Source organism: Lycorma delicatula, chromosome 3 (genome assembly GCF_047948215.1).
Source record: "Lycorma delicatula isolate Av1 chromosome 3, ASM4794821v1, whole genome shotgun sequence".
NCBI lineage: Eukaryota > Metazoa > Arthropoda > Insecta > Hemiptera > Fulgoridae > Lycorma > Lycorma delicatula.
The window spans coordinates 219,350,616-219,377,482 of record NC_134457.1 but is presented as its reverse complement, the minus strand read 5'-3'; the positions used below and the strand labels follow the sequence as shown (position 1 = coordinate 219,377,482).

The 26,867-nt window shown below is 27.9% G+C and overlaps 1 protein-coding gene across 12 annotated transcripts in view; it reads right to left on the bottom strand.

Annotated features, from left to right (window-relative positions):
* The window catches only part of LOC142322429 (glutamate receptor ionotropic, kainate 2-like), a 722,458-nt gene that overhangs the window by 20,490 nt on the left and 675,101 nt on the right, over positions 1-26,867 (bottom strand). For all 12 annotated transcript variants that reach the window (XM_075361507.1, XM_075361506.1, XM_075361508.1 and 9 more), the window contains 3 exons: positions 12,633-12,830; positions 11,583-11,808; positions 1,461-1,625 (listed from right to left, as the gene is read on the bottom strand). In XM_075361507.1, coding sequence (XP_075217622.1) covers positions 1,461-1,625; positions 11,583-11,808; positions 12,633-12,830 — 589 coding nt within the window. The remainder of the gene's footprint in view (positions 1-1,460; positions 1,626-11,582; positions 11,809-12,632; positions 12,831-26,867) is intronic.

The window sequence follows — 26,867 nt, the reverse complement described above, 5'->3', positions numbered from 1 at the left end:
TCATTAAGTGATTCTTTTGAAGTTGAACAATACTAGCTGCAATTTCATTGCATGGTGTTATCACATATGGAGGCTAATGACCAATAGCAAATGATACTATTTATTTCAAAAATGGTAATTTTTATTTTAAAAATTATACAATAATTGTTTTGTTCAAAACTAAATTTTTTTTTTACTTGACAAAATTGTCATAACTATATACAGTCTTCATAAAATTAAGCCACCCAAGTTTAAAACAATTCATTTGCTGGTAAAAGATCAATTCTATTACACAGTAAAATAATAATTAAATATTAAACTATTTCCTTAGATCACTCAACATACAGTGTTTACTGTGAGCATTAATACAGGTATTAATTTATTTGTATGCTTGATGAATCTTTGTATAGATTTTCTGAAGTTTAGTTGTGAATTACAATATTTATTTTTCAATTCATCCTTTGGATGAGGACTCTTCTTAAAAACACTGCCTTTCATGATTCCTATAATAATAATAATGTGAGGGTAGGAGATTCATGGAATATGAAGCAGTAGACTACAAGACATTTACAGAGATTGAAAAATTCATTTCTTGATAATGTTCAACAATTAATATTTCTGTGAAAAAAATTGTTCTGACTACTCCTTACCAAGAAATTGTACAGTACATAATGATTTACAAAGTTTACATAAGTTTTTTTCTGAAAAATAATGGGACTCTCAAAAAGTCTTAATCAGTTGTTTTGTATTTGGACTGAAACCATGCTTCATCTGAATAAAATACATTGCCCAAAACATAAACATCATTACAAATGAAAGATCTAAAACTGCCTTTAGTAACTGTCAATTTATTTTAAGTTCATATGCTACTTGAATCTGATATAAACATAACTTCAGCTGCTTTGTAGCTTTATGAGCAATATTGAAAAATGTTTACTGAGATATTTTGTGGATAGTTGTACAAGGAAGAAAGTTAACTGTGGATTCATTCTGAAATTCTTAATAAGACTGAATCATCAAATAATGTTCTACAAAAGGTATGTGCTATGAATATTAATGTTTGTTCTAATACTATGAGACTACTAATCAGATTTAAGTGTGATATATCATAAGACGTACTTGTTTTGATCTTCATTTATATAACAGAAACCTTACCTAGAATCATGTAATTACATTACTAGTTAGTTCCATACCATTTTAGGGCTGCATGAATTTATAAACATTCAGTGCAGTGGATATTACTAAGTTTGATGAATAACAATAATGAATAATAATTTACTAAGTCATTTATTTAGTTGAAATAAATTTTGATAAAAAGATAAAAAAACATGTGAATATTATATATATAATATTAACACACACACACACACACACACACACATATATATATATATATATATATATATATATATATATTTCTGAAAATTGATTGATTTTTTTTATTGAGAATAATATAATAACAAATATTCAATTAACTATACCAATATTATCAACTCCTAAAGCATTTGCTTTAGATTCTTTTCCTTTTTCATTTCTGGTGCAAGTATCACCAGGATTCTTCCACCACTTATCATAAAGCATCTGAATCTCACCCTTTTCTTGTAATTCAAGTATTGCAAGGGAAATTTTATCACGCCATGGAGAACCTACAACATCAAAAATTATTATTATTATTAAAAATGACTTCATAAATTACATTTTATTTAGATTATTTATCAGATCATTAAAAGAATATTGAGATTAGACATATCTTACCTTAATTTTTCCATGAAAGTACTTTTGCAGGATCCCGCATCCTCAGCTATGATGGAAATAATTCCATTATTGAATAATAAAAATTAAAAAAAAAAAATTCTAAAATAATGAAAGTTGCTATTAATTTAAACAAGTGCTGCTTTCTGTTGCAGTTTTTATAAGGCTCCTTCATCAAACATTGTCTGGTGGTTTATCAAATTGAAACTTTGTTTGAATTTGAGAAGCTTTTTTGTAAAACTTAACATCTCCAGCAACTGTAATTTTTCAGTAGACACAAAACACCCACAGCTTAACAGCATTAATAATACATTTTCCACTTTTTTTTGTTAAAATTATTAGTCATTTGTTCTTAATTCTGTACTTAAAAATTTACTTAAACAACCAATGAAATGGCTGAGAAGTTAATAAAAAAAGTTTGGAGATGTTAATGAAAAAAAAATCAAGGACAACTTAACTTTGGTAAATAAAACAAAAAATATAGTTGACTATTATTTACTATATTTTAATAAACATTATATTTTTTAATATTATGATAACATAATCAGTAAAAAATATTTTAAACGTGAAGACCGTAATAGTCTGTGAGAGTCGCAAGTAACTTCATCAGTAGACTCATTTTCTGCATCCACATCATCAAAATTTAAATTTTTATACCAAAGAAGTTGTGGAATAAAATCCCAGTCTTTGCCAAAGTGTTTAATTAGCAAATTCAACACAGCTTTCTTTTTTCAGGAGATATTTTTCGTTTTAAATCCCACTCACGCAAAACCACACTCCCCTCTTTTTTATTTTTCTTAAACTATAAACATACAATTTTGAAGTTCAGCAGCTGACAAAAACTTATAATTGGTAAAATATTGTATTTTACTAGCAGTTTCTCAAGTTTTTAACTTATGTTTTGAAATAATGATTATTTTTTCTTCACTAATACCTTTTACTTTAGTATACACATTTTAAAGAACTTTTATATCGTAAACCATCCATTCCTTCTCTGACTCTTTAACTTTACCAACTTCTTTATAAAATTTTACATATTCATCTGCAGATTTTATTTCAACTCTCCCAAAACATCAATCAGCCAGAAGGAATGAGTGGTCATGAATTGGGCAAGTCACTTGAATTCGTTTAATGATCTCTGGGAATTCTGTTGTCAACCAGTGATACAATGTATGCACATTCTGATTTTGCCATGCACAGCCATCACAAAAAATCAAAACTGAACCATGGTTTTTGCTAGGAACATGATCTAAATTGATAACTTTACCAACTATAAGTATTCTACAAGCTGGTAGACCCAAAGCAAAACAAAAAAAAAACTTCTTTCAAACTGTTATCATTTGCAGCTTTTTAGTTTTTAAAAAGTAAGATAATGAAACAGTCTTAGGTTTTGTACCATCTTTTGATCTTTTTCTCTAAGTTAACTGGCAGAAATATACTTAAGTAACATGTTATCTTGATTATTCTTACCTTCTGCTGCGTAAATCTGATTCTGATTTATTGATATATCTGAATACATCACTTTATTACATTTAAACAACTTTCTATCATGGTTACATGCTCGTGCTTTATTTAAGAAACGTGAGGCTAGGATCACTGTTGCAGTACTTTTTATGCTTTTCTATCTTTTTTTTGTGCACCATAGTTTATATTGGACACTAAAGATGGTAATTCCATATTAAAAAACATCTTTTTCACTTTTACTTAAATAAATAAGCTTTATTTATCATGGTGGCATGTGTTCAGGCACTGTGGAACTACAAAACCCCCTATTTCTACTAGATATTATCGATAACATTTAATATAATGAGTTATTTTTCTTTATATTTGTACAATATATAATACTTAAGCTTAATGTAACTAGCCATCCCCCAGTTTATGAAAAAGATACAAAAACCTTTGTATGGAACTGTGCGCTTCACAGTTCCAGCAGTGTGGTGTTTGGCTGTTGTGTGCATGCGCACATAGGAAGCTGCACATGTGGCTGTGAGGGAGAGAGAGAGAACTGTTATTCCCGCAGTGCTGACCCTGGTATGCTGGTGGAAGGTAGTTTTTTTTACTCTGCATGTGTTATATTTAAAAACCATGTACCATATTCTTGAATGTTATAAAGTGTAGAATTAGATTATTATCCTGCTTCCAGCTATTCTATTTGATTCTTTTTTTTAGTTCTTTATTTTGCAGAAAGCTTTAACCATGGCCTTGAAAAGACTGAGAGAAAATTTTCTGGAGCAGCATTCCCACTAATTTTAGCTGTGAGCTGCCACTGTTTATTCAGTTAAATACACGCACCTATCAACATTCAAACTAAAGAATAACACATGATGTGCTAATAACCTCTATGCACAGCTGATGTAGCAGGCATTGGCGCACACCGTGACCAACATAACATTTCTTTAATGTGATCTATTTAAAGGAAGGTAAGAATGTGCTGAAATCTGGTGGGATATTTCAGAAATAAAATTAAAAATACTCAAGAAACAAACTTCTAATGGACATGTTAATTTTTGAAAAAAAACCTGCATATTCCAATTCTAAACAGTGTTGGATATGTTTAAATTTGATCCAAAACAACTGAACAATTTCAACAGGAGATGATAAGTGTTGTTGAGAAAGTTTTTTAAATGGTTACTGCAATGCATTTGTTGTTTTGTTAGCAAAATGATATATTAGCTAATAGATGCCAACTAGCTCTACTGATCAACTTAATCTCAATTTTGTGCGCTGGTGGAGAGTTAAGTTTTGAAAAAAGTTCCTCATTTATGTATTTAATATTTTTCTAATATACTTAATTTTATGTTAAATTTATTAATTCTAATATTTCTAAATTTGTGTTAACAGAAATAGAATGTTTATTGCTTGTTAGAACTATTTTTTATTTGAACCTAATTTATTATTTTTGTAATATCATAATTTTCAAGAAATCTAGTTTTAAAGTATGTTTGTTTTTCCTATATAAGTACCATCATAATCAGTACATTAAATTTTATAAATCCTATACAGATTATTTTATTATTTTTGTTTTTTAAATATTTTATTAAGTGGTTATTTTTTTATGCTGTTTAAATATTTCTTTATTGTAAGTTTTAGTAATGTTTTCAATGATATTTTTTATGTATAAATACTTTATATATTTTTCCTCCTCTTTTATACCTTATTATGTATTGGTTGTAAAGTAATTAATTTGTTTTGATAGTTGTTTTTTTTATAAATATTATTAATTAAAGTAGTATCACATCCATTTTCAATCGCCATATGTTTTATGATGTTTGTTTCATTATTTAACTTTTCTTTATTATTGTGCATGTATTTGATTGTCCTGTTAGTCATGTTTGTACATATGTTAATTTTATGAGACCAAGGATGATTAAAACTTTTATGAATTGTTATATTATTAGATGTAAGTTTTCTAAATACTGATGTTTCAATTTAGTTGTCCTTGTTTATTTTGATACTGACATACAAATAATTTAGCGTTCTATTATTATCTATTTGAAATGACAATTTAAAAATTTCATTAAAAGAATCATTGAAAATCATTAATTCATATTTTAACAAGACCTGTACAATGAACCTGAGTCACAGATTCCTGCCAATTAAGAAGAAAGTAGTAGAAAATATAATAATTGATAGAATACATAATGGGATTAAAAGGAATTCCTTTTTTGAGGCTAACTGGTCGGTTTAACAATCATTTTTTGTAATACTGCCCAACGACACACCTACCTCAGATGTTTAATGAGAAAAATTACCAAACCAGAGTAGGAATTCATGGGAAATTGTAAGGACTTGGATAATCATTCTCACACTTCAACTTGGGTCTGTTTCTGCAGGTCAAGAGAATAAGAGTACAAGTATACTCCAAAGAAGATGAGTTAAGTTCAGTTTTAAGCGAGTCAGTGAAGGATCAAGGTGACATTACAAACATTCCAGTGTGGACAGTGGGTGAATGCAGGAGATTGTTTGGTGAGTTATTACAGACAGTTACCAAAAGGAGTAAAGTATTAAATTCACTTATAAACTATAGGGTACTTTTATTTCTGAAGCAAGGGTATGTGCAGAGAATAGAAGTGAATGTACTTTACACTAATCTTATCCTTGAAGTAATACAATACCAGCAATATTAGCAGTCATGATAATTTCTTTTCTCAATGGGACTGAATTCTAGTTTTTAATATTTAACTACCTGTAAATAAATCCTGACCTTACTTTAAATTCTATTTTGTATGTAATCATTGTTTATTATTATTATTATTGACATTTATTATAATTATTATTATTTCTATTTTATTATTATTGTGGTTGTGATTACTATTATTATTTATTTATTATTGTTGTTTCTTCTTCTTATTATTATTATTACTGTTGTCATTATTATTATTGATTTGTCTTACTTTACTTATGTACTGATACTAATTAAACTGTAATAATATAAACATTTTCAATTATTAATCTCTCAATATCCTGATTGAGCTGTGAACACATGACAATATCATTGAAAACATAACCAAAACTTACAATAAAGAAATATTTAAACCACCATACAAACGTAACTAACACATTATTAAATATTTAAAAAATAAAACTAATTCACTTGCTTTTATTTGGTACTATAGAACAGCAAAACCTTGGTATATCACACAATAAAGACAAGTGATAAAAATTATATTAATTAATTTAATATTAACTTCAGTTATATAATAATATTAATGATTTTTAAATAAATTCTACTACATAGAGCTGATCTTTGATCTTCTTAATAAAACTCACATCTAAAATATAAGTGTCCCTGCTTAATCCATGAATAATATCAATACCTCTGACCAGTGGCGAAACAAACATTTTCTGATTCAGTCATAGGAGATGATAATTCCTCACACTTAATTTCAACACTCTAAGCCCAACATTCAAAATATCAACATCTAACTTGGCATTAAGGGCTTCATAAACAAATATATCCTGCAGTGTCCTTGTGTTTTTTCGTGAGGGTAAGCCCCAATACATACCCAGCTCCTGGCAATTAATATTATGCCCGCCAAAGTCTTTTTCTCACAGGTAAAAAAACTTCTTTTGAACTGCCTTAATCTTAGTGTCAGTACACATCCTCTTATAGTTCCAAACTACTATGCAATATTCCAAAAAGTATGTTCCCTTTTAACTACCCATAAAAAGGTATATTTATAACTGCAACACACCTGCAGGCTAAACATCTCCAGAATAATAATAAAATAAACAATCTGGTGGAATTTATAAAGTTTCATGTAATGATTGTGATGATATTTATATAGGAAAAAAACAAATAGATACTTAAAACTAAATTTCTCAAACATTATAGAAATAGAAAAATAATAAATTAGGTTTAAATAAAAAAAACAGGTCTAATAAACAATAAACATTCTATTTCTGATATTAATACACATTTAGAAATATTATAATTAATAAATTTGACATTAGAAAAATATTAAATATATAAATAAATATGGACTACAAAGAATTTAATTTAAATAAATTAATAAATATATAAATTCAAACATAATTTCAATTTGATAAACCATGAAACAGTGTTTGAGGGAGACAGCCTTATAAAAATTGCAACAGATTGCAAAAAGTAATAAGCAATTTTTATTATTTTAGTATTTTTATTTTAAAATTTTCATTATTCAATAATGGAATTACTTCAATCATAACTGAGGATGCGGGATCCTGTGAAAGTACTTTCATGAAATATTAAGGTAAGATAGGGCTTATCTCATTATTCTGTACTAGATGGTTTATTTAATAAAATTTAAATTAATTTAACAGTACAGAAGAATAATAGAATCTTAAAAAGAATAAGTTCCGTAAAATAACATTAAAAGAATATAGGATTCTACTGAGAAAAATCAACCTGACTAACCTTTATGTGTAAATAAATATTGTATAATGTTCTGTGTGAAGATTTTATATTCACACACTTTATTTCCAAAACGTAAATCACAGATACATTACATCTAGTAAAAACACGATCAGAACATTCTACCTGATGCATTCATTATTTATACTCTTAGTAATTAACTTTTCATCATAATTTAAAATTTTTTATTTTTTATTATCATCTTTTAACAAACTACAATAAATCAAAAGCATAAATAAAAAGTTATTCTGTTCAAGTTCACAAAAATAATGAAATAAATATGAATTCAAACTCAAATAACTCTAGTAAATAGAAACAAAAATTAAAATAGTATATTAGAACTTACACTCCAATAAACAGTACGTAGCAGTTGACTTAGAAGTTGAAATGAATCATAAATTAATATTTTGCATATTCTGTTCAGGAATGTTACAACTTTTTAATTGACTTGTGAAATTCCATCTACAATATTGTGATATTCTATCTACAATAAGAGACAGATCTAAAAGGATTTAGGCATGAACCAGAGGAGCATGCTGTTGACAAACATTATCAAAATACATATACTCACACATGTGTGTGTGCATAATGCAGTCCTTAGCCATCCAGTTGATATTAAACTAAGTTAATTATAAATTCTTTCAGAATAAGTTCACAAAGTAAACTTTTAAATTATTAATGAGTTTTTGTTAATTACTTTACTATTACAGTCTGGGTTTAACAATTCTGATTCTACTGAATCCAATTTTTTCATTTATATTTGTAGGAATTTAATTTATTGACTCTTTTGTTCTTTTCAACAACATTAATTACTATTATGGACATTTATTAATTTAGTTTTGTCATTAATAAAGACACTGCAATTAGTAATAAATGTAATTTTTTCATTCTAGGCATAAAAAGAAAAAATGAGAAAAATAAAATTTACTAATAAAATAAGTCAGTTTTATTAAGAATTCTCATTTTCATATGCTATGTTGAGCATATTTAAAAAAAAAAATTCTTAAAATTTATAAAACTTATTAATAAATAAATACATTTTGGTAGTATAATACATCACTACACAGAAGAAAAAGGCACTGTATGGATATGTATTTCCGTCCACACTTCTACTTCTCTTACAAGCCATTTCAAGATAGTGCTTTTCTCCTCTAAACTTCAACCATTTTATAAGCACTATATCCAAATAGTGCTTTTTCATTCTTTATTATTGAAACTATTATGCATCACTGCAGATAGCCCAGTTGTAACATATCCATCAAAACTGTCTTTATCTTTGTTTTTATATTTGAGGACATTGGGAACAGTGGAGTTTGTATGGTTTGGTAATTTTGTTTATTTATAACTAATGTTGCAGTTTTATAAGTATGATATTAAAGTAATTAGTGATAAATTTATATATATATATATATATAAATATATATATATATATTATATAATATATATATAATATTATATAATATATATTATATAATATTATTATATTATATAATATTATTATATAATTATATTATTATAATTATAATATATATTATATATATAATATTATATATATTATATATATTATATTATATATATATTATATATATTATATATATTATATATATTATATATATTATATATATTATATTATATATTATATATATATTATATATATTATATAATATTATTTTATTATTATATATTATTATATAATATATTATATAATTATTATTATTATATTATATAATATTATTATATATATATATATATATAAATATATATATATATATATATATATATAAATATATATATATATGTGTATGTGTGTGTTTTAAAGCAACTGATATTTGAAGATGAATTTAGAAAAGTAAATTTGATAAGAAAATCTACAGTAATTACTGAATTCCCTAATCACTGGAAACCATTTGTGACAGATGAAAGAAATTTCTATCAAAAATATATAAATATAAATATATAATATATAATGACCTTATATCACTTTACAATCTTTGCCAAGGGAATGTCATGATTTTTATAAGAATTTACGCCACTCCACAAATGCTTCAGACTTTCCAGTGGAAGATGCACATGAAGATGACAATTAACTTCTTAATTATTATGATTTAGTAAAATTTTTTTCTTAATACATATTTGTTATTTTTATAAAAATAATTCTAGTTTTCATCTTTGTAGTAAAAAGGATGCGTTATTGTTTGTAAATTATAGCACGCATTTTTACTTTATTTGTTTAAATTATAACAATTTTTCATATTATTTTGTTGTAATATTTTGAAAAAGTTTTTTTTTAACTTGCTGTTTTACTGACGATTGTGTTTACTAATACGTTTACGTAATAGTTTTACTTTTTAGAGTATTTACCATTTTTATTTTTATGTAATTTTTCATTATGATGTTTTGGAAATATATTGTTATGATTTTGGTCATATTTTTTTTTGGAGATGTTGAGACAATCAACATTTTTTATAATATGAAGAATATAGTTATATTTTTGTATACTTGCTTGTTTAGTATTTAAATAAAATAGTATTACATATTTTTAAAGGTTGTCTTATTGTACCTTAAGTGATTATATTTAAATTTGTGTGCAATTTTTTAATGTAGATACTTATTCATTATTTATATTATTTTGACATTTTTTAATATGAAACTTAGTTATTAATTCTATTATTTTTCCAATTTTTCATTTCCACTTCTTGTTGTTTTTTCTAAAACGTGCTGTTATTTACTAACTTGCTATTGTTCTAAATCAATGAAAATAATGTACAACCATTTTAAGACATTTTATTTTATTTTATATCAGATCTAAGTTTTTTTTTTATTTTGAGTATAGATAACAGAGATACTATTTTCTGTTATAATTATATTTTGCTCTATCTCTTTGTTAAACACTTGGCTATTTTACACATTGAAAATAAATTACAATGTTTGATAGTGTTGCAATGCTTTAAATATTACCAGTCCTCTACATTACAATTACATAGGACATAGTGCTTATTGTGAATAATGTAAGTTACATTACTTATGGATATCCTGTTGGAAGAAAAGGGCACTATGTCCAGTGTCATAAAACAAAAAAAATAAAAAAACAAAATAAATGAGAAATGTTAGTATAAATAAATTAAAATCGGTTAAATTAGGATAAAGAAATAAAGGAAACAGGTGGATAGAAAAAAACAAAATAGAAAAGAACATAAAACTAATTTTCTTTTTGCCATTCTGTAAAAGTTATATGACACAGTGCCCCTTTTCTTGCGGACTACAGAGTTGTTAACAGCCATGTGAACTTAGTAGACAATATTGTATAATGTCCTCTCAGCAAAATTAAAATCAGGTCCTAGCTCACTATTACCTTTTGTGCTGCTAATTGTTTTGTGAGTTTTGCGGATTTGGGATCTGTAGACAGTTGCGTAGCCCTTTTTTCAATAATGAATGTAACTGTAACTTGTTACTGTCCTGGATTGTTGGGCTTGGATATGTTTTTAATTAGAACCTAGCATCAAAATAATTGCTGGAAGACAGATCAAGGATTAGTGGTAAAATATAACTGGTCTGGCCAGGCCTTAGTTGTCTGCTACTCCCATTGAGAAAAGAGCGATCTAAACCACTCCAATGCACAATATTGCAGTAATGTCAATTAAGGGAATTAAAATGTAATCTGTAGGAAGGTAATATTGTTTTTTTTTTTACCAGATAATGCTAGACACTTATCAGTCACACAATCATTAGCTTTATTTACTCTTATTATTAATTAATCTGGGATTGAATGGAATGTTTATCGAAAAAAGATCTTTTTTTAAGAGGGAGTAGGAGGCCTACCTTTAAAAAATAAAGGTATTATGTAGTAGAAAATTAGACATGAAAATGGTATATATGTTCTTACAACAAAGTAAATTTAATTAGTTAAAAGATACACACTTGAATAGTTAAGTAAAATGTGCAGAAGAGTTAAACTTACCCATTGGTGTAGCAATACCATAGCCTTTGGAATCTAAAAGACCACCAATTTGTGTCAAGTTGCAGTCCCGCTGCACAATATAATCAAGCATAGTTGATTCCATGAGAAAAGCATAGTTGCCTTCAAGTACTCTTCTAATTCCTTCTTCATATGTAGGCACAAAAACAGATGGTTTCTTGTTTTCCATAAACCTCCACATTTTTTTATAAGTTTCTATCATGGAGTCCTTCAAATAAAAATGTTAAAACAAAAGTAAATTACGAGACTAATGTATAAAAAAATATAGCTTTTTGTTTACAAAAAATTAGTACTTTTGTTTTCATGCATGATACTTATGTATTAATATGGAGGGGAGAACTAGTTTTTTCTTTAAAGTATATTGTGTGACTGCTTCCATAAATTACATATGAAATGAAATTTTTTTCTGACATTTACTTTCGTTGTAGCTTGATTGATGGCAGGCATAAATATTTCATAGCAAAGAGATTCTCTGAAAAGGTCATTCTTGACATGCTGTTGCCAATTAAATTTCACTAATTTTGTTTAACAAATAAAGTTGCTGTGATAAAAAAGGTTCATACTGTTAAAAAGTTACAATTCTCCTACTAGTTGGATTTCAATGACAGTATTCCAGTCCTTTTATTTTAAACTGTCTTGATATCAACTTGATATCAAGTTCGTGGACCTTAATCTACACAACATATTTAAATACAATAATTTTTTTTTAATTTAACATTAAATTTATGATTAATTATCCAAAAGTTTAATTTATGAATTTTAAGTGCTCCACCAATTTTATACGTATTAAATGCAATAACAATAATAACTTAATTTAAAAATTATAATAGCAATTTCACGTTTAATTCTAGTGCAAAATGACAATGCTAGTGTCTCTAAAGATAACAAGAAAAATTACGAGATTTATAAAAAACAGATTTTAATTCAGTTTAGTTTATTATTAAAAATGATTTTCTATAAGCATGTAAGAGGTTTTACTGTAATTAAAAATATTCTAAAAATAATTATTAAAAAGAAAATAATGATTAATACCCTGAAAAATGTCATTGTTGATCCACTATCAAGAGTCCCATATGAGATATCAGTCTGGCCAGCCAGGTCTTCAGCATTTTCAATGGGGGTAATCATTCTTTCAACTGTGAGAAATGCAGCTAAATTTGCTGTATATGAAGAGATTATTATCAGGGTGAAAAACCACCAGATACCACCAACAATTCGAGTTGATGTAGCCTGTTTAATCATAAGAATTTACTTTAATAAAAGAGTAAAAGTTATGTTTTCAGCAATACCTCAATGTAATCTATTTCTAACATAATATATTAGAATTTTTACATAATATGTATACGTAGAAAAATTACATATTATTTAACAATACAATTTCCCAACTATTGAAACACCATAAAATAGATTTAAAATAATATCTTTGATATTATAATGAACAATTTTTTTATGTACTTAGCAGAAGTACAGTTTACTGAAAAATGCAGAGGTGACATTCTTTGTAATGTTCAAGCTACCTCCACCATGGAAAGCAAAAATTACATTTTCAACTGGGAAAATAAACGGCAACCTTTTTTTGGAATTTGTAGGGAATTCTTTACCTGACTTCACAGAACTTTGTTATCCCTGCTCAGTTCTATCTTATATTTTTAAAAGTTATATTAAAAGTTCATTGCAAACTGAGAGTTGTTCAATCTTCTTTTTATTTTCTCCAGGAAAATATTTTTCATTACACTGCTTACTTACCCATGGAAATGCTATGAAAGTTCAAGTGGCACATGCTACTCTACTCTCCATATAATCTAAATTTAGCTCTGTCAGAGTATCAGTTGTTCAGTTCTGGCTTACTTAAAATATTTAGAAGGAAAAGAAGTTTATGTCAAATGGATTACTGATAGTTTGCAAGAATGGATTGATATTTAATCAAAAACTTTCCTTTCCTGTGGAATCTAGAAGCTTCTTGAGTACTGGAAAAAGTGAATTGCAGTGGCATGAGTTAATACAATGAAATTGTGCAAGTTACCTTTTTGCACTCAGTAAATAAATTATAGTACAAAGTTTCTTCTCTTATTTGAATTCTCCTTGTACATAATAATCAAGTAAACAGGATATATGACATGTATCTACACTGTACTATATAAATAAAAGTACAAATATCTCCATATGGATAATTAAAATATGAGTATATTTCACAGTTAAAATTTTACCTATCAGTATCTGAAACCTACAAAGTTGAAAAAAAAATACATCAACAATATTAAAAGTATACCACTTTTAGTAATAGGTAGTTGAATTCTAAATATGAATATTAACATCACTAATGAAATAAGAATTTCAATGTACTTAAATGAAAATTTATCAATGCTAATCATAAAACTTAGACTTATTTATGCTAATCATAAAGGTTAGGACTTTAATAAATTAATTGATGAAAATATTATCAAGATATTTTCAGAAGATCTAACTTTAACAATATTTTTAGACATTGTATTATTTGTCAAAAGACAAATAATACTGAAGAGACAAATAATAACTGGAAAATTTTACATGCAAATACAAAATCAATTTCTCAATTTTTTTTTATATTTCTCATAAATTAAGAGGAAATATTAGTTTTTGTCAAAAGTCAGTAGGAGTTCACTTTTCCTTATGAAATCAAAAAAATGTTATGACAAAATAGTATTCAAGTTAATAAAGAGTCTTTATTAACACGAACACTATTTTTATTATAATTGGAACATAAACTTTTCTAGTGTACTGAAGTGAAAACATTACTATTAAGTATATATAAAAAGAAATATTAAAATAAAGTATAAATAAATATTACAATATAATAATAAATTACAAAATAAATATTATATTCTACGCTCCGTATAATAGATACCTAACACAGTTATCTATAATAATGACAAATATTTATGTATGAAGTACTACATGTGTAGCAGTAATGTATAAATCTTCAGTATGACTCAGTATATTGTGATAACTTGATTTATTTTTTAGGCAAATCTTTTACTATAATAGTGTACATTAGCATGCATGATTTAAAAAGTTTCTTTCATTTATTACTCACAACTTTGGAACTGTACTTTACCAAAGTAGTCTGGTTATAATAAGATTAAGGTAAGTCTTGTACTGACAGTGAGTATTTTGTAGACAATTAATTCATCTTGACTGAAACATTCTGTTAAAACATCAAAAATGTATTGCTCCTAGGAAAGCCTATTAAAAATGAAAGCCTATTAAAAATACTGTCTATCAACAGTACCATACAGAAATTTATTCTGACATCAATTTTCCCTTCAGACAGTAAGCATTTACATTCAACATTATACTAATGAACATGTTTTTACCAATGTACTAACAAATAATACTAATAGTCCTGAAATTCTACTATCCTTTAATGTAATCCATTAATGTAAATCATTTGCAGTGGAATGTTGTGATGGGTATTTCTAATTTTAAAGTAAAATTAACTATTATGAACTCAATAAAACTGTGAAAATATTAAAAAAATTAAGTGCAACTCTTAATATGAATACTTATACATAAATCAAATATCTTTTATTACAAATTTTCAAAGTTTTTTAAACCATTACCTTGTTATCTAATTTCTTATTTAAATATAATGAATTCTACTTTAAGCAGTAAATAGTAACAGCCATATTACCTTTATTATTTTAATTTTCAGAGAACATATATTTCTGAGTTTTGTTACATTTTCAATTTATTTTGTTTATCTAGACATTAATATATAACTATTTTTCTTTAGTGTGTAATATTATTAAGAACTCACAATATTTAGCAATGCTGGTTTTCATGTTAATTGTAGAAAAAATTTAACGTCTGGATGAAGGAAATAGATGATAAAATTTTGAAAATGTTGTTTTCTCAAAAAACAAAAAGTATGAAAAAGGTAATAACACTGTTTATTGCTTAAGGTGGAATAATTCATGTTTAATTAATAAATATAAATATCATCAAACAGTTTCATAATTTGCTATGGAATCAGCTCCGATTCTACCCTCCATCTGTGAAGCAGCTGTGAGTCTACTTATAGGGCAGTTCTTATCTATGGTTTGCCAAAAATTTCAAATTGGTTGTTCTGACTATTGGGTACAGTAAACCAACTTATCTAATTAAACCTAAGTAGGATGTAGGTATCTCACATATTCTGTTCTAACTTTTCTCTTCAAAAAGTATAAATCCAGTAACTTCTTAACAAACTTCACTTTTGTTATTATTTAAAATATAATAAAATTTGGAATATAATTTTGGAAGTTTTATTTCACTCATTTAATTTAAAAGTTCAAGACTAGGTACAGGGATAGGTGAGTGTAGTATGCTAATATTGTTTTACAATTCTGAGATTTCTTCAGATCTGATTACTGAGGTGAATAATATTGTAAAAATGGTGAAGGAGTTCTTGATGATAATATTTACAGCTAGTTCACTCTTTTCAGCATTTCCATGGTATTAAACTCTTCAGTACAAAAATGCTGAGCATTATTTTTACTCAGCTTTTCATCTGTATTTCTTTGGTCCAGGAAAGACTGAAATTTTGATTGTAATGATTAAGTCTTGGTTTGTGAACTGTACCCATGCAACCATTTTTCATAACCAGTAGGTAGATGATGCTTGCATCTTGCTGGTTGCTATTTGTAAACTCTTTTGTAGAATGTCAATATTAACTTCTTTTTGCTCAGTTGAACATTTTGCTTAAATTTTTTTACTAACAAAAATTCCAATTTAATAGTCTATTAGAATATTGATTACTTTCTATTTAAATTCAGCATATTTTAATCAATTGTATCATTCATTTTAATCTGTGTAACATTCATAGCATGCTTAATCTTATGTACCGTTTCAATTTGGGTATCACAAAGCTGTTGGTGAAACTTTATACAGAAGGATTGTTTAATGTGTGGTCACCATATAGAAAATGTTAATGAGATAAAATCATTTACCATAATCATTAAAAAAAAACTGTCGAATATGACTGACTTGATTGAAGAATTAAAAAAAATATATAGAGAAAATTTAACCAAATAGTTATATTTAGCAAAACTTTTTGACTCTTAACTGCTTCCTGAGAAAAAAATTAGGTCAGATAATTTCTGAATAGACCTTGTACATAAACAGTATAATAAAAAAAAAAATTAAATAAGTTGAAACATGAATACACACTATGCTTTATGCATTAAACTATTTTTTAAATTATTGGATGACCTATACTTATTCTAGTAGTTTCGTAAATTTTGAATAAAAAAATAAATCATCACAGTTTTCTGATTTGTTATCTTATTTCTTACTATTATAACTGTTAATAATCATTACTGTTAAGTCAAAACAATATTATTATTAAAAAGGAAAAAGTTTTTTTAAGTTAAAATTTTGTAAAAATGGTTATATCAAAATGAAATTAAATGAAAAATGTAAATAAATAGTTTTTATTAATATTATAATATTAAAGGGAAAATGATAAAACTAATGGCTGCCATTTTTTTTCAGGTGTGACATAAATATTAAGTTAAAGATATAGTTCAAAATTAAATTAAATTTATATAAAAGTTTAAATTTTGGTTTCTACCTAGTATTTTTTAGATACAGAATGGAAATGCAGGAAATGTCCTATACTTTACCGACTGCATCAGTAGAATTGGATTCAGATGCTGTTAAACTAAAAGGAAGAAAAAAGGGATTTAGATGGAAGAGAAGTATTAGAATATAAACTGCTGAAGATATCAAATGGAAGGTAATTTAGGAAGAACATATTAAGTTTAGAAAATAGGAAACTCTGTTCATTCACTAATATCTTCTTATATGTAAATTGCTTGATGTTATTGTTGCTTTGATTCTCTTAAAAAAAAGAAAATACTATGGTTTAAAAATACAGAATGAATTTTTTCTATATATTAACATTATGACACTACAACTTATGTATGAAATATATTGACTGAAGAATCGGTCAAAAAGATGATTAATTTACATTTTTATACAATAACTAAAGTCAAAATTTAAGTAAAATTTAATTTCAGTGTGATAAACATTATTTTACTTTGTCCATTGTTATTATTTTAATTACCAATCACATTAAGATAAATGTACTTCTTAGTAAATACAATAAGACAAATAAAAATCAGAAGTTGCTTAAACATTCTGAACAATGTGATTTTAAAATGAAAAGGCTTTGATCCAAAAACCATCCTACTCCTCTAGTACAGAGATTTTAGGTGGAAAGAGGATGCACCTCTAATTTACTATGAAATTCAATATAAATGTGCCAATTTACTCTGCCTTTGACCTTCCTTAAAATTTATTTTTATCTAGGGAGACCATAAAGGCTGGGATACTATAAAGGACACTTTGAAGGCTTCCCAAATATACAACAGGTAGTTTAATAATTAATTAGATCTAGAAAAACAGATAAATAAATATTTAACCAGATTAGTACATAATTAAAAATTATATAGATCACATAAGGAACTGGCATAAGCACTAATCCATTGAAAAACTATTTAATGGATATTAATCAAATTAAATTAATTATTCATGATACAGAAATCAGAAAATTCTGCTTCTTTTTTAAATTAGCATTATTTTAAAACATAAAAACAGAGTAATGTTGATTCTGTAAAAACAGCCTTTTATTTCATTCTAAATAAATTGGGGAATAGGTTACTTAAAATGATAAACTTATTAAAAATAACAAAGGAAGTAAATAATAAGATCCTTTCTTGAACACCAATGTTCAAATTTTGCAGAGATATAGCAAAAATTTTAATATATATTTGCAAAAATAGTTCGGTTGCCACATTTTTTGAGGTGGATATTGTCTCTGGGTTTAAGTACAGAAATACATACAGAGTGATTCAGGAGGAAAGAGAAATAATTTGGGAACTGATTCTAGAACTAAGAAAAAAATTCATACAAACATATGTCCGAAAACAGATTGTTATTGAGTTATGGCTAGCGAAAAATTCTCCTGGTGATATTCAGTTCCCTAGTTTTATGAGATCATACTGAAATTTTTATGGCATTATATAAGGGGTAGATTTAATGGCTTCTTATGTTTTTGACTTAAAAAATTGAATAAAACAGTCCCAGAAATGTATTTTTTGCAGTTTTCATAATATACAATGTAAAACAGAAAAATTTGGTGACAAAAAATATATTTTTTCAAGTTTGAAGTACAATAACTTTCTTGATTGATCACTAAATTCATAAATTTTATTATCAAAACTTGTAGAGAATTTAATTCTGAGAAAATTTATGAAATAAAGTCTATGAAAAGCAAAAAAAAAATAAATTTTTATTATTAAAATCAAAATCAAAACAGAACGGTATATGGTAGAAGAATACCAACGTTGGTATAATGGATGAGTAGTTTCAAACCATAAATTATTTGTAGAATTTTAATGATATTTGTGAGAATATTACCCTTCTTGGCGCTCAAGTTTCAACTGAATGTCAGTACAAAACTTCTTGAAAAAAAGTTTTTTTGGTGATAAAATAGAAAACATTCTTCAGGTGATACAGCTTAGTTTTGCAACGAACATGCAACGAATTTCTACATTCCACAGAATATGGAGGATATTATATGCTCATGGACTACATCCTTATCATGTTCCGAAAATTCAAAACTTCTAGATTGGTGACCGTGCCAGATGACTCCAATTTTTTTAATTGATTAACAATAATAACCACTTAATTCTGCTCATACCATTTTCAAACAAAGCTACTTTTATCCATAATGGCATAAACAACACAGGAATTCACATCAGTGGTCTGAAGAAAACCCACATGCTGTAGTTAAATCAAATTTTCAGCAACGATTTTCTTTAAATGTTTGGTGGTGTGGCACCCCCCTTCAACTAGAACAATTTATTTATTGGTTGTATTTACATTAATTTTCTTAGAATTAAATATTCTTCAAATTTTGTTACTAAATCTTCCGCATTTATTAATCATTTAACAAAGCTATTTTACTACCAACCTAAAAAAAAACTTGTTTTTTGACACCAAATTCTCTTTTATGTCGAATATCTTAAACATTACTGGAGTTACAGTTCTGGGACCTGTTTTATCCTATTTACCAGGTCAAATTACATATGCGACCACCAACTTTACTTCTTAATTTGGGTCCCAAAAATTACAGGAGGGTTTTTTTATTAGAAGAGCAGAAATCTGGGTAAAATATTTTGCTAGTCCTTACTCAAAAATAAAGCATTTCCAAATCTATGCTTATATGAAATTTTTTCATTATTTTCCCCAGTAGAACATGTCCTGAAGTTTTATCTGTTTCTTCATGAAATATAATATATTTAACGCATTCATAAAAATAAAATCAAGGGTAGGTTAGAATGTATTACTAAATAAAGTACACAGTCATACATTATTTTCTAAATGAAGTAAAACTACATGATTCATAATCATTATTATACTTATGGGTTCAACAGCGATCTGATAGTCCTTTTCTGATGTTCTGATAAAATAGTATTGCAAGTGGAGTTTTAATAAAATTCTTCACTCTTCATTTCAAAATGATGACTTTTTGGAGTAAAAATCAACCTGACTGTACCATAAAAATGAAATCATAATCAGATGTTTGTTTTTAATTTTATAAATACGAATCATTATTTTTTTTACAGTGCATACGTCTATTTCCTTATTGACTATATCCATCAAAGACTGTCTGAATGTAATATGTTTGTTTACCTTCTATTATAAATTTTACCTTAAATAACCTCAATGTATTAAATATCTTTTGTAATTTAATCTTAACGTTAAATTTTTTTTAATAACAATGAAATATGACGTGTGGTGGTCTTTGCTTATAGAAACTGGTGAAATTATATAGACATATTCATGTTACTGTCAATTATTCTTAAATAAAAAGTTTACATTTTGTGGAGTAGTATACAGTTTAAACAAAATTGTTCACAGTAATCTGGCCAAAATTCTAATCAGTTGTATGGTAATTAGGTTTAGATATTGTAAAAAAAACGTTGATGTTTTTAATCAGTGATAGATGAGGTAAATTAGTTTGATGAGGCAGATTTAAGAATGATAGTTGGCTTACAATATAACATATAAATTTTAAAGCTTGGTCACTGAAATTAAATTTACGACAAAATATATTAAAGAATGCTTAAGATGAAATTTTTTGTGTAAATTTTTAAATAGTATATAACATTGGTTAATAAAAGAATATTTTACATTAATAATTTTTACTAGATAAATGTCTTTAGTAGGACATAACAGTTTAGGGATTCAATTCTTAGAAAGAATGTGGATTAACATTAAAAAAATATTTTTTTCTGAATAGATCTTGAATAGATTTTGAATGAAACATAAAATTTCATAAAATATTTTTCAATTTCTAAGGTTGCTTAAGTGTTTAAATGATTTTGCAGTGTTGCAATTTAATAATGATATACACAAATTTTATTTTCTTCTTACTTTTTAACTTTTCTTCTTAAAATACATGTTTAATTTTATTCTGTGGATATTATTACACTTGAGTTTTATAAGCAGTGAAAGGTAGCTGTTTTTTTAAAGGCATTGTGAACAGTTGATTTTGGAATGCCTAACTCAACTGAACACTTATGAAATGATTTTTTTGGACTACACAAATAACTTTTAGTTTTTCATAGTTTCAGAGGTGTCATCTGACACTGATGGTTGTCCTGATATGCTTCCATATCCTGACAGCTTCAGTAGGTTGCATGTTTTTCTAGTTTTTTTGTCCTATTGGTAACTGTTATTTTTTTGTAATAATTCTTCATTGAACACATGACTATTCACGAATAACATGTATAACCACTAAAACTTAGCAAACTAAACAAGTTAAACCTTTCTCTACAACATAATCATGGTGATTAATGTGACCTTCATGTGTCTATTGGTCTTGTAAATTACGTGCCGTTTACATATCGAAAACTTAGTTTCTCTTTACTTTGACATTTTCTTTATATCTCTGTCATGCTTTGCTTCAAAACTATGACTATTTGAAACCCCACCATTATTTTACAGAACATAATGTCTGTAATAGAAAAACTTATCAGAAAAGAAATCGTAGACCATTCATCATTCTAAAGAATTTTTGAGAGATATTTAGATAACCTGATTTGTGGCTAGATAAAAAGGCTACTTTGTAAAATTATTATTACATTAAAAATTAAATAAATTTTATTTTTAAACAATTTTTAATTAAAAATTGTCACTTAAAATGTTATTAGTTTTTAAGTTTTATAAAATTAAAGCATGAAATGACAATGTATTCATCTGCTGTGTCCTAAAAAAAATGTATATCAATGACAAAAATAAGCACCCAATCAAAGATTATGTAAATTTAATATCTAATGCAAGATACCACAGGATTGTTACGTGAACTAGAACATGCTCAAGGCAGTTAAGTGATTTACAAGTGTACAAATTATGCATAGTTGATATAAAATTAATATTTTTTTTATTCTATTTATTTTTAATTTATGATCTAGTATTAAATAAATAAAAACATACATACATACTTAACAAAACAATCACTACTAAAAATAAATAATTTATTCAGGAAAGAAAGTAACAAACTAAAGAATCAGCTTTACATTGCTAATTTAAAATAAAAAGTAATAGTTAGACAAATAGTACAGTGAAACCATTTATTAGAAAACAGAATTAGTGATCTGAAAACTGTCTATTAATAAGAGTTTTTTTTTACTCTTCTAATTGTTGTAGTATGTAACAGACATTCCAGGTATTGTGGAACCACTGAGTTGTAAGTATGCAGTTTACTGCTGTACAAAAGAGTTGATTTGAAAGAGTATTATTTTATTTTATTTTCCTTACTACACATAAATGAAGTTTAATCTGGATGGAAATAATTTTCAACCTCTATCACTGGGGAAAGAGTAGATTTTTAATTTTTTCAAAAATCAATTTTTGTGTAAATAACCCTAATTATTGTAGTTTGATTTCTTTTGTTTTATAAGGGATGGTGTATTTTATTATCAAGTTTAACTGGGCTAATTTAACAAGTTGATCTAAAATCAGCTTCATTAAGTGGTAATTAATTTTTCGGGACTGTAGAAGGAGCTACATAATTAATGCCATAATGATATTATTCAACATGGGTCATTAATTTTTAATACTTTAAAAAAATTGTCACATTTGAACATATTGTTAATGAATTCTTCTCATAATAAAATAATAAATAAATGAGAAAGTAAATCATGTTTTACGGATAAAATTCGACTTTATCACCAGGGTTCTACTTTAATCTTTATGCAAATGGTGGGAAAGTTCAACCATCAGTGCCAGCTACTTTTTTATTTTAAATAAAAAACATATTGAGGATATATATATATATATATATATATATATATATATATATAATATATATTGTTAAAATCATGTTGATAAAAATCAAATATAGCATTAAAATTAATTAATAAAATTATATTGGTTTATACATAATCACATGGTACTGTAGTATATATTACATCTATTAGTATGAAATCCTTATTAGTATGTATACTTATATAAGAACTTTTGTTGTTGGAGTTATTGTAGCAGATCCTGTCTGTTATGATAAGCAGACAGGATATTTATGTATTCAGGATAAATTAAGAAAATTAAACTTAAATTCCTACATATGGTTGCTAATTGATTAATTTTAAAATGGTTCAATGATATTTTGTTTTACGTTGTTGCTTGAGAAGGCTAAATAGTGAAGGATAAATTTTCAAAGTTGTGCTGGCAGTGAGTGCATCATCCATAACTAAAAATTAAATTTAGAAAAATATGAATAACAATTTCATTCTGGTAGAATCAAGAACTGACTGAGTAAATGGTAATGTAAAATAAACCTTAATAGTTGAAAATAAAAGTGTCTGCAATTTTTTTTTATATTTACATTCTTTTTAATTGTAAATATCAAATATACTAATTTAATTATCAGAACTTCTGTTTTTTAAATATTTTGAACAACAGATTCTTCCATAATCACAGAATGTATAGTTATTATTTGTTAAAAAGTGCTTTTATTATGATTAAAAGAACATTCAACAACAAAGAATGAAAAGAAAATAAATATTTCTGACTAATTTTACTTGTTCATCATTAAAATATGTTATTTGTATTTTGATACAAGATTTTTGGACAATAATAAAATCTTCCCAAAACATCAATGCTGTAATGCAGACTGATGGAGACCATATTGACTATTGACAAGTCATACTGAGTTACTAATATGCTCATTAAAAATAGAGTCTTGTGCTATTTTACTTACATCTTTAAGCCTAGCAAATAGTTAAAGACTCCACCCTAAGTTCTACATCCAAAACTTTACAGGAAATTGCTAAATACTTCATAAATGGAGTTTGGAGTTTACGTGAAGTTAAAAGTAAAATAATAAAGATGTTGTTTTAAAACTATCTAATTTTTAAGCTACAATAAAACTATATTTATTAAAAATCTATGGGCTTTTTTCTCTGATTCTTTGTTTATGTACATTAATGTGACATATTTTTTATTTTATTTATCTTCATTTTTATTTTTATTATTTTGTGTAGGAGTGTGTCAATGAGCATATTTGATACCTTTGTGAGTGATGGGTATTTTAATAAATATTTGAGTAGAGATAGTTTTCGGGTGACATGATTTTATTGCGTAATGTGTGGATCATACTTTTAAAAGATAATCTGTGTAAGGTTGGGTGGTTTGACATGAAAACAAAAGCATTTATTGTTGGCTTTCTGTATTTTTCAATTATATTTTTCTTGGTTATTTTTATGTGACGGTGAGAGATGAAGAAAACTTATTTGTTTATTGTGTTCATACTCACATTTAAAGTTTAATAATTTGTGATGGATTTTGTTTACATATATTTGTGGTAGTTCACATTACTTTGTCTTGCCTTGGTTCAAAATTATACCGCTTATACATCTATGCCAGTAAATTATTTTTTGAGCTCATTTTCTGTTGTTGAGTTTGTGTTACAGAAAAATTTCTTTTTAAATGGTGGAAATATGGATGGAGCTCATAGAAGAGCCATCAAGTTGTGTGTATTAAAAAACAGAAGCACAAGTCACTAAACCCCCCCCCCCCACCAACATTATTTGGGGGGCACCCGCCCGTGTGGGGTATCATAGGACTCGGAATCAACCCCTGATTTCGAATCCGATACATGAGAAGACGAAGCTTGCTTCCAATAGAAGATAAGGCCTCTCCAGAGGCTGGGCCCTCGAGGGGAACTGCCGGAAGGAGGGATAGTGTTTCTGAAGTCTCAGAAGACATGGACATTAAAGGATTAAATCAAGGAAAAGCAAAGTGGAAGACAGTAGGGGGGAGAACCGCCAAGCGGCCGAGAGCAGGCTCATCAGAAGAAGAGGAGGCCCCCCCCCCTTAATTTGAAGGAGGTTACGTACAGGCTGGGTAATGCACTATTACAGCTTAGGCAACTAACTGGCAAGGCCAGTGTAACGGCAATCAAGGCTCATGAGAGGGAGCTGACAGAAATTTATAAAGATTTACAACGAATAAATGATGAGACTTCAGACACAGTTGACCAAAGTACGCAAACCGAAAGTCATGGCAGGAACGAGATGTCAGATATTCTAGATGTAGAGCTGACAGATGAACAACTGATAGACAGATTACCCACACGATGGTCAACCTGGGTAATGAACAGGCTGACCCAGGAGAAAGATCTAAGACCAGGAGATGACAGCTGTTTTTTCATCGATTTGAATGGATTAAAGCCATCCAGCCGGTATGCTGGGACGGCACCTGGGGCAATGATCTTACAAGACTCCACCATCCTCGAAGATGGAAAGATCACAAATACCGGAACTAGGTACACGGTAATCTATGACTCTAGAGAAGGAGATAAGATAATGGCCTCTCATATTATAAAGGCCTTACGAAGAGCTGTAGGTAAGCTGGAGTCAGCTGTCTTTGTGGTTCCCAGTGGTCCAGCGGGCATCATAGTGAGAAAAATAGTAATATACATGATGAGGAAGGGTAAGACCTTGTCGAGGATGTTACTCCCCAGCCTGAGCGAACAAGGGAGGGCAAGGTCGAGGTCGGTATCAACAAGAAGGGGAACCCCCCCCGTCGTTGAAAGTAAAACGGTCGTAGTAAGGGCCCCTGGTAGATCTTATGCCGATCTGTTGAAAACCATGAAAGAAAAGGTTAAGGTTGAGGAGGCCGGCGAAATACTGTCAATTAAACAGGGAAGGGATCAACAACTAGAGGTCCGAATTAGTGGGCGCAGAAGGCAGGGGAGTTTTCCTCCCTGCTGAAGAACAGAGCAGAGGATCTCCAGGTGGATATAAGAACAAGAGGAGACCGCAGAACAGTCGTTCATGTAAAAGACATGCTAGGCGACACTACTGAGCGAGAGGTCAGGGAAGTGGTATAGAGAAGGTACTAGGACGAAAACTTTCAGGTCACATCACTAAGGGAGGCATTTGGAAACACAAAAAATGCCACGGTGGTCACAAGTCAAAGGAATGCAACAAAATTAATTGCAGCAAGGCTGTGAGTAGGGTGGGTGAGTTGCAGGGCCTACATCCGGACGGATATAGAGAAATGTTATCGATGTTGGGATGTCAGTCACAGCAGAAGAGAGTGCAGAGGCCAGGACCGTTCAAACCTCTGCTTCAACTGTGGTAAACCCGGCCATGTAATTAAAGATTGCAAGGAGGCGACCATATGCCTGGACTGTGGAGCCACTTCACATAGGACCGGGAACCCGTGCTGTAACAAAGGTCATGACTAAAGTAATACTAGTTAATAATAACAGGAGCCTACTCTCTAGTGATTTGAGCATAGAAATAGCAGCTAGATACGAAGCAGACTTCCTGGTGGCCACCGAACCTAATGTGTATTCGACGGCCAGAGAACAGTGGCTGACCGATGGGAATGGTGATGTGGCAATTAGAAAGATCATTGGAAATGTGGATTATGATCTGTATGGTAGAGGTGACGGACTCATTGCTGTTGAGATAAGCGATAAGATTATAATAGGTGTATATATCAGCCCTAACTGCAGCAGGGAATCTCTTAAGAACAGACTCCTTGACCTCCAACAAGTCATTATACGAGCTCGGAAGAGAATTGTAGTCCTTGGAGACTTTAACTGCAGGACTGTTCTAGCTGGAGCGGTCTCCTCGAACGCTAGAGGAAAACTCCTGGAGGAATTGCTGGCAGCGACAGGAATGACATGTATTAATGACGGAACAGCCACCTACCAAGCAAGAGGGC